This window comes from Propithecus coquereli, unplaced genomic scaffold (assembly GCF_000956105.1).
Source record: "Propithecus coquereli isolate 6110/MARCELLA unplaced genomic scaffold, Pcoq_1.0 Scaffold574, whole genome shotgun sequence".
Taxonomy (NCBI): domain Eukaryota; kingdom Metazoa; phylum Chordata; class Mammalia; order Primates; family Indriidae; genus Propithecus; species Propithecus coquereli.
Window position 1 is genome coordinate 1,205,818 of NW_012151663.1, and position 14,168 is coordinate 1,219,985.

Consider the following 14,168-nt stretch of genomic DNA (forward strand, 5'->3'; position numbering starts at 1 on the left):
AATGCGCACTACCCGAAGGATGGACATATTTGAAACACGGACTTCGGTGGGGGGGGGAACCAAGGGCAACACACGTAACCTAAACATATGTACACCCATAATTTTCTGAAATAAAAAAAAAAAAAATCAAAAAAACCCCCTAAAAAGTGGGCAAAAGACACGCACAGAAGATTTTCAAAAGAAGATAGACTAATGGCCAGTAAACATATGAAAAAATGCTCATCATCACTAATCATCAGAGACATGCAAATCAAAACCACAGTGAGATATCCCCTAACTCCAGTGAGAATGGTTTTTATCAAAAAGCCCCAAAACAACTGATACTGGCGTGGATGTGGAGAGAAAGGAACACCTGTGGGACTGCAAACTAGTACAACCTCCGTGGAAAGTAGTATGGAGATACCTCAAAGAAGTAAAAGTAAACCTGCCATTGGATCCAGCATTTCTGCTACTGTGTATACATACCCAAAGGAAAAGATGACATTCTATAAAAAAGACACTTGTACTCAAATATTTATTAAATATAAGACACATAAAAGAGCAAATGAGTGGCCTTGGCTTAGAGGGGACTGTGGTATATTCAGCAGACACCAGTCAGCTTCAGCTAACTGTTGCCAGGCAGGAACATGGGCCCCATACTACAAGATTATAACATTTTAAAAGAAAGCCTGGAAATCTGTAATTTCATGTGAAATATCATTATTTTTATAATAACATTATTTTAATAATATCAATGCCATGTTAAAAAAAGACAAAGCGCTAGGTGAGCCAAATGGGAGTAATCTGTATAGTGTCTGCCTGATGGAGAATATTTGAGAATTTTCAATCAAGGTTAATAGTAAGGCTAAGAGTTACTGCATGATCTCTGTATACTCGATGCTGAGCTGAAGGTGAACATAGGTGGTCTCATTTCATCCTCATATGAATCATCCATGAAGATTAAATAACTGACCTAAGTCATTTGTGTAATAAATGTGGTGTCTCTCCTTTAACCATTCAGCTGTTCCATGGGGTAGAAATTTCAACTCTTTTAACCTTTTCTTAAAGGGCTTTTTAAAATTGGGAGAATTTTAATCAGTGTTTTTCAGTTCCTCTCTCTGAATAACACAGTTCTTCCAGATTAAAGAAATCTAGACCTGAAAATCTAACACAATAGTGTAATAAGTGAAGATAACAAGAAAATAGCTCTAATTACTTGGAAAGCTCTCAATTACTTGAAGGCAGAGTCTTTAAGAAAATAGTTTAAAAAAACTATGGATATGAAAATCAATAGTATTAAAGTTGGATATAGAAGTTATTTATAGTATGAAAACATCTGCTTTCAGAATCTTTTGAAGAAATTATTCCTGCGAGGAAGCTGAAGAATTTCTACCCGGGTGTAGCAGAGCACAAGGACATTTCCAAACTGGTCCTCCTCCTTTCTTCCTCTGTGAATTCTCTGAGAAAGGTGGCTCAGGAGGCCCTGCAAGACTTTCAAAAGTATAAGACTCTCTGGACAGAGGACCGGGATGTGAAAGTGAAGGTGTATTTTCTCTACTTGTGGTGTTGTTTTTAATTGTTTATCTCCAACTCTTTTTTTTCCCCCTTTATTTCAGAGCATTATGGGGATACAAACATTTTGGTTACATGTTATGACTTTGCCACGCCCAAACCATGATTTGAGGTGTGCCCTTTCCCCCCTACCATGCTCACCGCATCCATTAGTTGTGGGTTTACCCACCCCAGCCCCCCAATCCCTAAAGAATATTACTGCTGTGTGAGCACCTTATGGTTGATCAGTCAGTGCCAGTTTGATGGTGAGCACATGTGGTGCCTATTCTTCCATTCTTGTGATACCTCACTTCGGAGGATGGGCTCAAGCTCTATCCAGGAAAATATAAGAGGTACTAGATCACTATCATCTTTTATAACTGAATAGTATTCCATTATATACATATACTACATTTTATTAATCCACTCATGGATTGACAGGCACTTGGGTTGTTTCCTCATCCTTGCTATAGTGAATTGTGCTGCCATAAACATTTGAGTGCAGATGTCTTTATTATAGAATGACTTTTGTTCCTTTGGGTAGATGCCTAATAGTGGTATTGCTGGATCAAATGGTAGTTCTACTTGTAGCTCTTTGAGATATCTCAAAATCCTTTCCCCAAAGCTTGCACTAATTTGCAGTCCCACCAGCAGTGTAAGAGTGTTCCTATCTCTCCACATCCTCACCAGCATTTATTGCTTTGGGATTTTTTGATAAAGGCCAATCTTACTGGAGTTAGGTGATATATCATTGTGGTTTTGATTTGGATTTCCCTAATGATTAGAGATGTTGAGCATTTTTTTTATATGTTTGCTGACCATTATTCTGTCTTCTTTTGAAAAATTTCTGTTCATTTCCTTTGCCCATTTATTGATGGGGTTGTTTGATTTTTTTCTTGTGATTTTTTTGAGTTCCAGATAGATTCTTGTTATCAGCCCTTTATTGGATATGTAGAGAGAAAATATTTTCTCCTATTCTATAGGCTGTCTATTGGCTCTAATGATAATTTCCTTGGCTGTGAAAAACCTTTTTAATTTTATCAGGTCCCATTTATTTTTGTTGCTGTGGTAATTGCTTTGGGGGTCTTCTTCATAAATTCTTTGCCTAGGGCGATGTCTGAAAGGGTCTTCGCTATATTTTCTTCTAGGATTCTTAAGTTTTCATGCCTTAGGTTTAAGTCTGTTACCCATCTTGAATTGATTTTTGTAAGAGGTGAGAGGTGGGGATCCAGTTTCAATCTTCTACACATAGCTATCCAGTTTTCCCAGCACCATTTATTGAAAAGAGATTCTTTTCCCCAGTGTATATTTTTGTCAGCTTTGTCAAAGATTAGATGAACATATGTGGATGTTTTTGTCTCTGAATTCTCAGTCCTGTTCCAAAGGTCTGTATCTCTATTCTTGTGCCAGTACCGTGTTGTTTTAGTTACTATAGCTTTGTAGTAAAGCTTGAAGTCTGGTAGACTGATACCTCCCAGTTTGTTCTTTTTGCTTAAGATTGCTTTGGCTATACGAGGTCTTCTATGGTTCCATACAAAATGTAGAATTATTTTTTCTAGATTTGTAAAGAATGATGAGGGTACTGTGATAGGGGTTGCATTAATTCTGCAGATCACTTTAGGTAGTATGGACATTTTAACAATGTTGATTCTGCAATCCATGAGCAAGATAGATTTTTCCATTTGTTTACATCTTCTATAATTTCTTTTCTTAGTGTTTCATAGTTCTCTCTGTATATCTCTCTCACCTCTTTCTTTAAACATATTCCTAGATATTTAATTTTCTTTGAGGCTATTGTAAAAGGTATTGCATTTTTGATTTGAATTTCGGCTTTGCTGATACTGGCGTATATGAATGCCTCTGATTTGTGTGTATTGATTTTGTATCCTGAGACTTTACTGAATTCATTTATCAATTCCAGGAGCCTCGTGGTTGAATCCTTGGGGTTTTCTAGATATAATATCATATCATCAGCAAAGAGTGAGAGTTTGATCTCTTCTGCCCCATTTGGATGCCCTGAATTCCCCTCTCTTGTCTGATTGCTCTAGCAAGGACTTCTAACACTATGTTGAATAGAAGTGGAGATAGTGGACATCCTTGTCTGGTTCCAGATCTAAGTGGGAATGAAAGCGGACTGAGCAGAGGCCCAGGACCTATAAATGCCAAGCTCTCTACACATTCTAGCTGGTGTGATTCTCAAACGGATACACTGAGGCAATTGATCAAAATGAGGTTTCAGACAGATTTCATTTAATCCCCTTAAACAATTGAGTACCAGTTATGTGCCAGACACTGTCCAGAGGCCACATATTCAAGTGTGTGTCACCCATATGTAGACCCAGCTGTGTTTTTGGTTAGAGGCTCAAGGAAATTTTAGAGTTACGAATAACCATTCACAGTAGGCTGTGAAATTCCCTCTCATAGCCTCCTCTCCCACTACTACCAGGATGTCTCGTTCTTCATCCAGCCACTGGCCCCATAGCACATGCAAGTGTGAAAGCATATAAGCAAATGCAGTTTTCTGATTTAACTATTAAAAGTGCAAGATTTATACTGTTAAAAAATTAAAACAAATATTAACTCTTCCTTTACTATAGGAGTTTTTGGCTAACAACCCCTCTCTGACAGAAATCAGATCAGAAATTCTACACTATGCTACTTTTGAACAGGAAATTGAAGATTTGAAGCCAATTATTATTGTAGGAGCACTTGAATTACATACAGGTATTTAAGAATTTCATATTATATAAAGTATCTATATTTTGACATGAAGTGTTACTTTATTTAGCAAGCAGTTATTAAGCTACCTTGGTATAATATTATAAATGTTAAATAGTTCTGGGCCATCAGTATTCTTTACACACAAAACACACACACACATACACACACACACACACACACACACACACACACCACAGTCTGATTCTTCAAATGGCAAACAACTAAAACTACAGGGGAAATTCTCTTTTAGGTTACTGTGAAGAGGGATTGTGTACATGAGATAAGAGTCAAATGATTTGAGGTCTCCTGAGAACTTGATCCATTTGGGATCAGAGTATCAAAGGATGATGAGACAACCACTTAATAAAGACTGAGATGACTTCACTGCTTGCTATAGGAAGAGAGAGCTATGTTGGTCAGGCATAGTGTTCTTGGCGGGGCAAACTGCTGGTCTTATATAGAGCATCTGGGCAGCATGGGGTTCAAGGACTGTGGATGTAAATAGATTGACACCATCTGTAGGAGGATGCATACTCAGGCGAGACTGCTGGCGATTGGTTGACACTCAGAGGCAGTTTATTGGAATATGTCCCTCCTGATTAGTTGACATTCAGAGGAAAGGGGCTGATACCGATTGGCTTGCAAAAGTATGAGAACTGAGGTGAATTGGTCTATGGTTTGGGTTTAAAACTGGTTGTGGTGGTTATTACCATGGTTACAGAACAGTCAGTCTTGTCCTAAGTTTGTGGGAAGATTTTATTCTCAAATGATATTTGAATGATCTATTTTACATGAATTATCTATCTTAAGTAGATTTTCAGACCTATCCTTAAGGAGTTAATGTAACTGTGTCCCTCGAATTTGACCTCATGACCTTTTTAACCTTCATTTCCTCTGCTGGTGATAATTACAGTATGTACTTCATGAACTTCTTTATATGAGACACTTAGCATAGTACCCAGAAAATAGTTGATGTTCAATAAATGCTAAATCCTGTTATTATAACTACCAAGAGAGGATTTAGTAACTTGGTAGACTGAGGCAGGAAGGAAGGCTTGAGGCCAGAAGTTCAAGATCAGTCTAGGCAATATAGTGAGACCCCCATCTCTAAAAAAAAAAAAAAAAAAAAAAGAAGAAAAATTAGCTGGGTATGGTGGCATACCTGTAGTCCTACCTACTTGGGAGGAGGATCACTTGAGCCCAGGAGTTTGAGGCTGTAGTGAGTTATGATCGTGCCATTGCACTCCAGCCTGGGTGAATGAGTGAGAAAATTAAACAAACAAACAAAAAGAAGGAAGTATTCAATTTGATGAAGAATCACAAATACTTGAGGGCATTTCATGTAGAGTTTGGGGATTTCCCCTCAAGTACTTGAGATTCTTCCTCAGATTAAATAGTTACAGGAATTTCTACAGGAGTAGAATTTTAGAAACTGCACTCTATTATTTTAAAAAATTTTCTATTTGTCTTCTCATAATGGTTAGCATTATGACTCTTAATATAAAAAGCAACCGTAAGCTGGGCATGGTGGTGTGCACCTGTGTAGTCCCAGCTACCAGGGGGCTAAGGTGGGAGGATCTGTTGAGCCCAGGAGTTTGAGGCTGCAGTGTGCCATGATTGTGCCTGTGAATTGCCACTGCCCTCCAGCCTGGAAGACATAGTGAGACCCCGTCTCTGAAAAAGAAAAAAGCAACTGCAGCATAGTGTTATGGTGGGCCAGCCCATGGGTGCTTGTTTCTGGAGAGAAGAAATTAACAAACGCAATAGGTTAGTGATAATCATGAAGAAAGAGGAAGGGCGGCTGAATCCCTGAGGCCTGGAAAAGGAGAAAACAGGCCTGTGAGAGGGCCACATGAGGTATGATCTCATGTCTCAATCAACAAGCTGGCTGCATGGTTCTTCTTGGGCCACACTTTTTCCTTAGCCCCACAGGCCTCTCATTTGAACTGTTGGAAGGTGAGAGGGGAGCAATCACATTTCAAGCTTGGCAGGGCTGGGGAATGTAGGGGTACTGAGAAGAAAAGGGAGGAATGGGTAAGGATTGTTAAAGTAGGGTTGACTAGTTAGAGCTGCTCTGTTTTCAGGAAACAGAAACTCATTTAAGCTGTGTTAAGGGAAAGAAAGTATATCCCAGAATCCAAGATGCAATTGGGCCTTCAGAATGGACCAGAACGAGTTACGGTACAGGAAGCTGAGGAAGTACTTTCTGTCTGCCTCTCGTCTCTCTTTCCCTCTGTGCATAACTTTTTCTGCTTCCCAGACCACATGACTCCCCTCACATCTCATTCCACACTCTCAAGACGGGACTCTGATTGGTCCATGACAGGTTGGGTTGACCTGGGACCCTTGACTAGGCCCAGGGGACAGGGTCAGGTTATACAGATGCTCTAACCATGTGGGTGAGGCAGACAGTAGAATAACAAGAAAGCTAGAATCGTGGTTGGACAGACAAAACACTAGATTTCACTCTACTGTGTGGGGTTCCCTAGAGGAAAATGGGGGAATGCGTAAGGGCTGCTAATGGGATGGCCAGAAACAGAACAAGGTTCACGCAGACCAGTGCTAGAACTAATTTCAGAAATTCTCCTGTAATGTCCATCTCATGCACAGCTCCATGGGGATATATGAGGGCTGTCCGGAAAGTATCTAGCCCTTGTTAATATGATCTTTCATATTATGTGGTTGGATACTTTCTGGACAGATCCCGTATATCCCCGTGGCAATGGGAAGTAAGTCTTCAAAATCTAGTAACTTTTCAGCACATTGAATTCAGACTAACCACATTTCAAGTGCTCAGCAGCCACATGTGGCTAGTGACCACCAAATTGGACAGTGCAGTTAGAGATGCTCAGATTGCACAGTTTCAGAATGCCCCACTTGTGTTCTATTTTCATCTTTTCTTGTCTTCTTCAGAGCCAATGAAATTGGCCTTATCAATTGAGGCTAAAGCATGGAAGATGTTACTCTGTCGATATTTGAATGAAGAATATAAGAAGAAAATGTCAGACATGATTACATTTATTAATGAATACTTGAAAAAGTTGTCTAGACCTATTCGTGATTTAGATGATGTCAGATTTGCAATGGAAGCCTTGTCTTGTATCCGTGATAATGAAATCCAGATGGATATGACTTTGGGGCCAATTGAAGTAAGAAATGATTGCATTTTTCTTGAAATGCTTTATTTTGGGGGGGGGGAGCAAATAGAGACACACTAAAAGAATGATTCTTTAACATATTCCTTCATCTATTATACGGAAAAGTCTGTTTATTTCTCCTTTCTGATGTTGATGTCTTTGGGGGAATTTTGACAATTATTAACAGTGAACAGTATGCAAAGAAATATTAATGCATTAATGATGCTGTACTAGCTATACAGTGTTCAATTTTTGATACCGGCACCAACATTTTATAGAAAGGAATGGTTGCACTCTTTCATGTCAATCCCAACATGTTAGGCAAGTTCTCCAAATATCTTTGGCTTGCCTTAAAAACTGGTTCCAGGTCTCACTCGTGACCAGTGGCATACCATGGCAGTATGGTGGGAACGGTCCACCCAGGCTCAATAGTAAACTATTGGAACTTCTATCAACAAAAGATGTTTTTAGGAAAGAGCGCTGTATTAGTTTCCGACTGCTGCTACAACAAGTTATCACAAACTTAATGGCTTAAAATAGCACAAATTTATTATCTTATAGTTCTAGAGATCAGAAGTCCAAAAATGGGTCTTATGGGGCTAAGATGAAAATATCAACAGGGCTGCATTGCTTCTGGAGGCTGGCTCTAGGAGAATGCATTCCTTGCCTTTTCTGGCTTCTCAAGGCTGCCCACCTTCCTTGGCTCATGGCTCCTTCCAGCAATGGCATGACTCCTACTTCTGTTTCTGTTTCTTGTCATATCTTCTCTGACTCCACCTCTCCTGCCTCCTTCTTTCCCTCGTATGGACCTTTGTGATTATGTTGGGCCCAGCTGCTTAATGCAGGGTCTTCTCCCCATCACAAGCTTCTTAACTTAATTGCATCTGCGAAGTCCCTTTTGCTGTGTAAGGCAATATATTTCCAGGTTTTGGGGATCGGGATGTGACAACATTGGGGAGTCCATTATTTTGTCTATCACAAGTATTTTGTGGTTAATATTATTTAGAATTTCTGACTCATAGATAGAGATAGATGATGATAATAAAAATCGGATTTTTAGTTAGTTTTATTATCGTTCTATAGACAACATACTCCCTTATTGCCTGCGATAGCTGGGGAATTGGCACCCCCACTGCCTCCTCTTGGTACCCAGTGCTCATGACTCTTTTACGCTTTCTTGAACCCATTTAGGGTTTATACTCTTTGGAAGCTAATGAACTTCCTCCTTTTGCTACTTTTAAAAATCTTACTAATTGGGAATTCTGGACGCTGACCACTCATTTCTCAACATGTAATAAATTATCATTTTTTTTTTCTGACTGCAGAAGCTTACTTCTTCAGCATACATTCTTTTGGTGAAGCCAATTGCCAGTCCATCCCTTGGATCATTCAAGTTTCTTTTTTTTTTTGGAGTATCTCCCATGTCTTCATTGTGTTGCATTCCTTATATAGCCAACCCTGTTTTAATAGTGTATGAGAAATTGTCTTGCATGGTGTTGACACATGATCAAGGAGGAGAGAGACAGAAAATGATTCTAGAGATATTTTCTAGGATAGCATCTCTCAATGTGATCTGACTACATCATCTCCATCAGAATCACCTAGGTGCTTATTACATGCAGATTTCAGAGCCTATGATCTAGAGTCAATATCTAGTAGTCAGTGAGAATCTAAAGGTGCTTTTTATGCACATTTAATTTTGGAAACCATTCTTCTAATGTATGTTGTCTTCCTCTAAGACATAGGAACATGTTTCTAGAAGGCATCTAAAGAATTTGGCAAGTGCTTTCCCTTGTGATATTTCTGAACTCTACCTCTGCTTTTTAGGAAGCCTATGCTATTTTAAATAGATTTGAAGTTGAAGTAACCAAAGAAGAATCAGAAGGAGTTGATACCCTGAGATATTCTTTCAACAAATTGCAGAGCAAAGCTGTAAGTACAAATTTAAGTACCGTATTTTTCATTAAGTCACTATCTCCAGAAAAAATGTATTTCATACTTTTTAAATGCTTAATACACAGTTATGTGCATTATACATAATGATTTTTCAATCAGTGACAGACCACGTGAATGATTGTCTTATAATATTAAGTTTATAATACCATATTTCTTTATATAGTTCTTTATATAGTTTGGATTCAAGTTCCTTGTCGGATAAATTATTTGCAAATATTTTCTCTCATTCTGTGGGCTGTCTTTTCACTTTATTGATGGTCTCTTTTAAAGCACAGAAATTTTTAATTTTGATAAAGTCTAATTTACCTGCTTTTGTTTTTGTTGTTTCTTGTGTTTTCGGTATCATATATAGGAAACCATTGCCCAATCCAGAGTTATGAAGATTTACTCCCAAGTTTGCTTATGAGTGTTTTATAATGTTTGGTCTCTGATACATTTTAAATTAATTTTTATATGTTACTGGTCCAACTTCATGCAAAAGCATGTGGATGTCCAGTTATCTCAGTATCAGTTATTGAAAAACTATCCTTTCACCAATGAATCATCTTGGCAACCTTGTTGAAAATAAGTTGCCTATAAATGTAAGGGTTTATTTCAGACTCTCAATTCTATTTTGTTGTTCTGTATGTCGATCCTTATGCCAGTACCACACTGTCTTAATTACTGTACCTTTGGACTAAGATTTTTAGGGCTGGGTACAGTGGCTCATGCCTGTAATCCTAGCACTTTGGGAGGCAGAGGCAGGAGGATCGCTTGAGGCCAGGAGTTCCAGACCAGCCTGAGCAACATAGTGAGAGCCTGTCTCTACAAAAAATAGAAAAATTAGCTGGGCATGGTGGCATGTGCCTGTAATCCCAGCTACTCAGGAGGCTGAGGCAGGAGGATCCCTTAAACCCATGTGTTTGAGGTTGTAGTGAGCTATGATGATGCCATTGCATTCTATCTGGGGCAATAGAGTGAGACTCTGTCTCAGAAAAAAAAAATTGTAGCAAAATACACAGAACATAAAATTTACCGTATTAAAAATATTTACCCATGTTAACCATTTTAAGCATATATTTTTATAGTTATATTCACATTGTTGTGCATCCAGTCTCCACAACTTTTCTTCTTGCAAAACTGAAACTCTATACCCATTAAACAACTCTCCATTTTCCCCTCCCCCTGCCCCCTGATAATCACCATTCTACTTTCTGTCTCTATGAATTTGACTACTTTAGGTACCTCATATAAGTGGAATCACACAATATTTGTCTCTTTGTGACTGGCTTATTTCACTTCGAGTAATGTCCTCAGTGGTCATCCATGTTGCAGCATGTGCCAGAATTTCCTTTCTTTTTAAGGCTAAATAATGTTCATTATATGTATATACCATGTTTTGTTTATTCATTCATTCAACAATGGATACTTGGGTCGCTTCTATCTTTTGGCTGCTGTGAATAATGCTGCTATGAATATAGGTGTACAAATATTTCTTTGTGATCTGCTTTTAATTCTTTTGGATATATACTCAGAAGTGGAATTGCTGGATCATATAGTGTTAAATAATTATAAATAATCCTACTTTTAATTTTTGATTTTTAGAGATAGAGTCTCGCTCTGTTGTACAGGCTGGAGTGTAGCAGCCCGATCATAGCTCAATGTAACCTCAAACTCCTGGGCTCAAATGATCCTCTTGCCTCAGCCTCCTGAGTAGCTAGAACTACAGACATGTGCTGCTATGCCTGGCACATTTTTCTTAAAAAGTTTTATAGTGATGAGGGTCTTGCCATATTGCCCAGGCTGGTCTTGAACTCCTGGTCTCAAGTGACCCTCCTGTCTTGGCCTCCTAAAGTGCTGGGTTTATAGGTGTGAGCCATTGTTTCTGGCCCTATTTTTAATTTTTTGAAGAACTGTCATACTGTTTTCCATAGTGGCCACACCATTTTACATTGCCACTAACAGTGCATAAGGGTTTCAATTTCTCCACATCTTTGCCAAAATTTGTTATTCTCTGTTTCCTTGATAGTAGTCATCCTAATAGGTGAGGTGGTGTATCATGTTGAGGTTTTGGTTTACATTTTCCTAATAGTTTGTGATATTGAGCATTTTTTATATGCTTGTTAGCTATTTGTATATCTTCTTTGGAGAAATTCAAGTCCTTTGCCCAATTTTTAATCAGGGTGTTTGTCTTTTTGTTGTTGAGTTGTAGGAGTTCTTCATACATTCTGAATATTAACCCCTTATCAGATATGTGACTTGCACATATTCTCTCCCATTTTGTAGGTTGCTTATTTACTTTGTTGATTGTGTCCTTATAATGCCCTTTCTTTCTTTTGTTCTTCCTTTCATATATATGTAGGGGGAGGGTCTTCTGGTGAGGACTGGAAAACCTGCTAGACAAATTCTAAAACAACTGTAACACTTGCTTTCTATTTCTGTAAAGCTGGTAGTGATGACCCTTCTTTCATTCCCAATTGTAGTAATTTGAAGAGTCTTCCTTATTCTTGGTTACTCTAGGTATAGGTTTGTCAATTTTGTCAATCTTTTCAAAGAAGTAACTTTTGGTTTGTTGTTTTCTCTATTGTTTTTCTATTCTCTCTATCATTTATTTGTGCTCTAGTGTTTATTATTTCCTTCCTTCTGATTGCTTTTTAATTTGTTCTTCTTCGCCTAGTTTATTAAGTTTAGGTTACTGATTTGAGATGTTTTTTCTTTTAATGGAGGCATTTATAGTTATAAATTTCTCTAAGCATTTTTAAAATTGATAAACATCTACACACTACAAGTTAGACATTAAAAATGAACTCCAAGTGATGGTTCACTTTCTTTAATTGTATTGAATTTTATTGAATATTAATTAAATTGTACATTGGCTTAAAATTTCTCATTTATGGAAAGATTTGTCACTGATATTGAAGCAAGGCACAGTAGCAAGGACACAGAATTGAAACTGGGGTCATGGCTTGTGACTGCATCTCTGCCAACCAGTCAATTGGATGATCTTATGCAAGTTGATAATGTTTGTTCTCAATTTCTTCATATGGTCATTCAGGAATATTAATAATTTTTATATGTAATTGTGAGGCTCACTTGAGGTAATGTATATAAAATATTTTTTAGTACTCATGTTTATTTAAATTCATATTCAATATCAACTAATAGCTTACTTTGAAAAATGCTTGCTGGTTAGTTAGGGGAATGGGTCTTACAAAAGAAATGGGGAATTCTCCATTGAGATTTAGTGCAACCTAATTTTCTGTTATTTTTCAATGGAAAAGATTCATTTAGGTAGTTTTCTAGCTCTTTAACTGTTAGCGTTAAACCCACTGACCCATCCTTTAGTAGAGATAGACTGTTCTACACCATGATCACCATTAAACTTAAATCTATTCTGACGTATAAATAGATGATATTGCTGAGAACAGTTAAGAGCAGGAGCCCTGGAACCACTCTGCCAGGTTTTGAATCTTGACTTTGCCTTGTACTGGTGCTGGGATTTTGGGGATTTCTCTGCTTCAATTTCCTTGCCTGTAAAACGGGTATAATATTAGCATTATATGATTTACTAACCTGGGGTTGTTATGAAGATAAAATGAGTTAACGTATGTAAAGAGCATGGCAGACAGTAAACATTATTTCAGTGCTAGCTATTATTATTGAAGGTTTAGACAGAAGTTTTCAAGACCATTGTGGAGGGTATTTGCTATTTTTTAAAAATATATTTAGAGTAATACTGCTTTCTTTTAGGGAATTACTCCAACCACTGAAGCCATGTGAACCTATTAGAGATTGCTAATCCCAGACTTTGGCCGGGCCGCAGAGATAGCACGTGACCCAGTCTGGGCCAGCAATAATAACTCTTCCCTGAGCCGAAGCAATGGTCTGGGCTGGATCAGTGAGAAAACTTTTTGCTAACCACAGTTCCAGGGAAAATGACTTTGCTCCTTGAGTCACAAACTAGGGTGATTTGAGTCGCCTGTAGGTGCCTTTGGGTTGTTAATGTATTTTATTACACACAGAGACATCCTTGTTCACATAGGACATCTCCATGAGACAAACCTGCTGGGATAGAGTTGTTCTCATTTTTAACATGTTACTTTCACTCTCATGTTGAATATTGTTTCTTTTATTCTAGGTTTCTGTACAAGATGAACTAGTTCAAGTGCAGCCAAAGTTTAAAAGTAGCCTACTCGAGTCTGTGGAAGTGTTTCGCGAGGACGTGGTAAACTTTGCGGAAGCATATGAGTTGGTAATTTAAGTATTTGCTTGCTGTGTGTTAAAATGTTCTGTGATATGTTCGTATGAAGTGAAAGTGATGAGCCCTGAGAAATAGGTATGTCGCATGTTTGCAGCTCTCAGAAAAAAGGGATGGCTAATCTTTTAAGCACATTGTATAGAGAAAGAAAGCAGATTTTACTGTTAAAAGAAACAGCAACTTTAGAGATTATGAAAGACCAAAAGGTCTGGTTTCGTCCTTTCGCAGGGCCAGAATTCTTGCGGCAGAAAATGTGATACAGGTTTTGGAAGGCTGTAAGAAACTATAAACACCTCAATGCCAGGGTGTTATGCAATTGATTTTGCATTTTCACTAACTTTTAGAGAACCAAAATCACTGAAAATAAATAGTAGATGTCATGCTGGATCAGTTCACAGGCTACTCAGCCTGGTCTTCTGACTGATAATGGTGACCTCCCTGAAGTTAAACTCAAAATGTTCCCCTAAAACATTCTTTCTTATGGTGGTCACAAGGGATCTGTGTTCATAAGATGATTTAAGGCCCTTGGTGCTACTTATATAATGCTTTTATTTTTATATGAACTTAACTCTTTTGATTTGTCCTGT

At 38.0% G+C, this 14,168-nt stretch overlaps 1 protein-coding gene across 1 annotated transcript in view; it reads left to right on the plus strand.

Annotated features, from left to right (window-relative positions):
* The window catches only part of DNAH8 (dynein, axonemal, heavy chain 8), a 375,229-nt gene that overhangs the window by 119,087 nt on the left and 241,974 nt on the right, over window positions 1–14,168 (plus strand). The window contains 5 exon segments of the mRNA XM_012658131.1: window positions 1,326–1,522; window positions 4,128–4,254; window positions 7,165–7,400; window positions 9,216–9,320; window positions 13,462–13,575. Of these exon segments, the coding sequence (XP_012513585.1) occupies window positions 1,326–1,522; window positions 4,128–4,254; window positions 7,165–7,400; window positions 9,216–9,320; window positions 13,462–13,575 (779 nt within the window).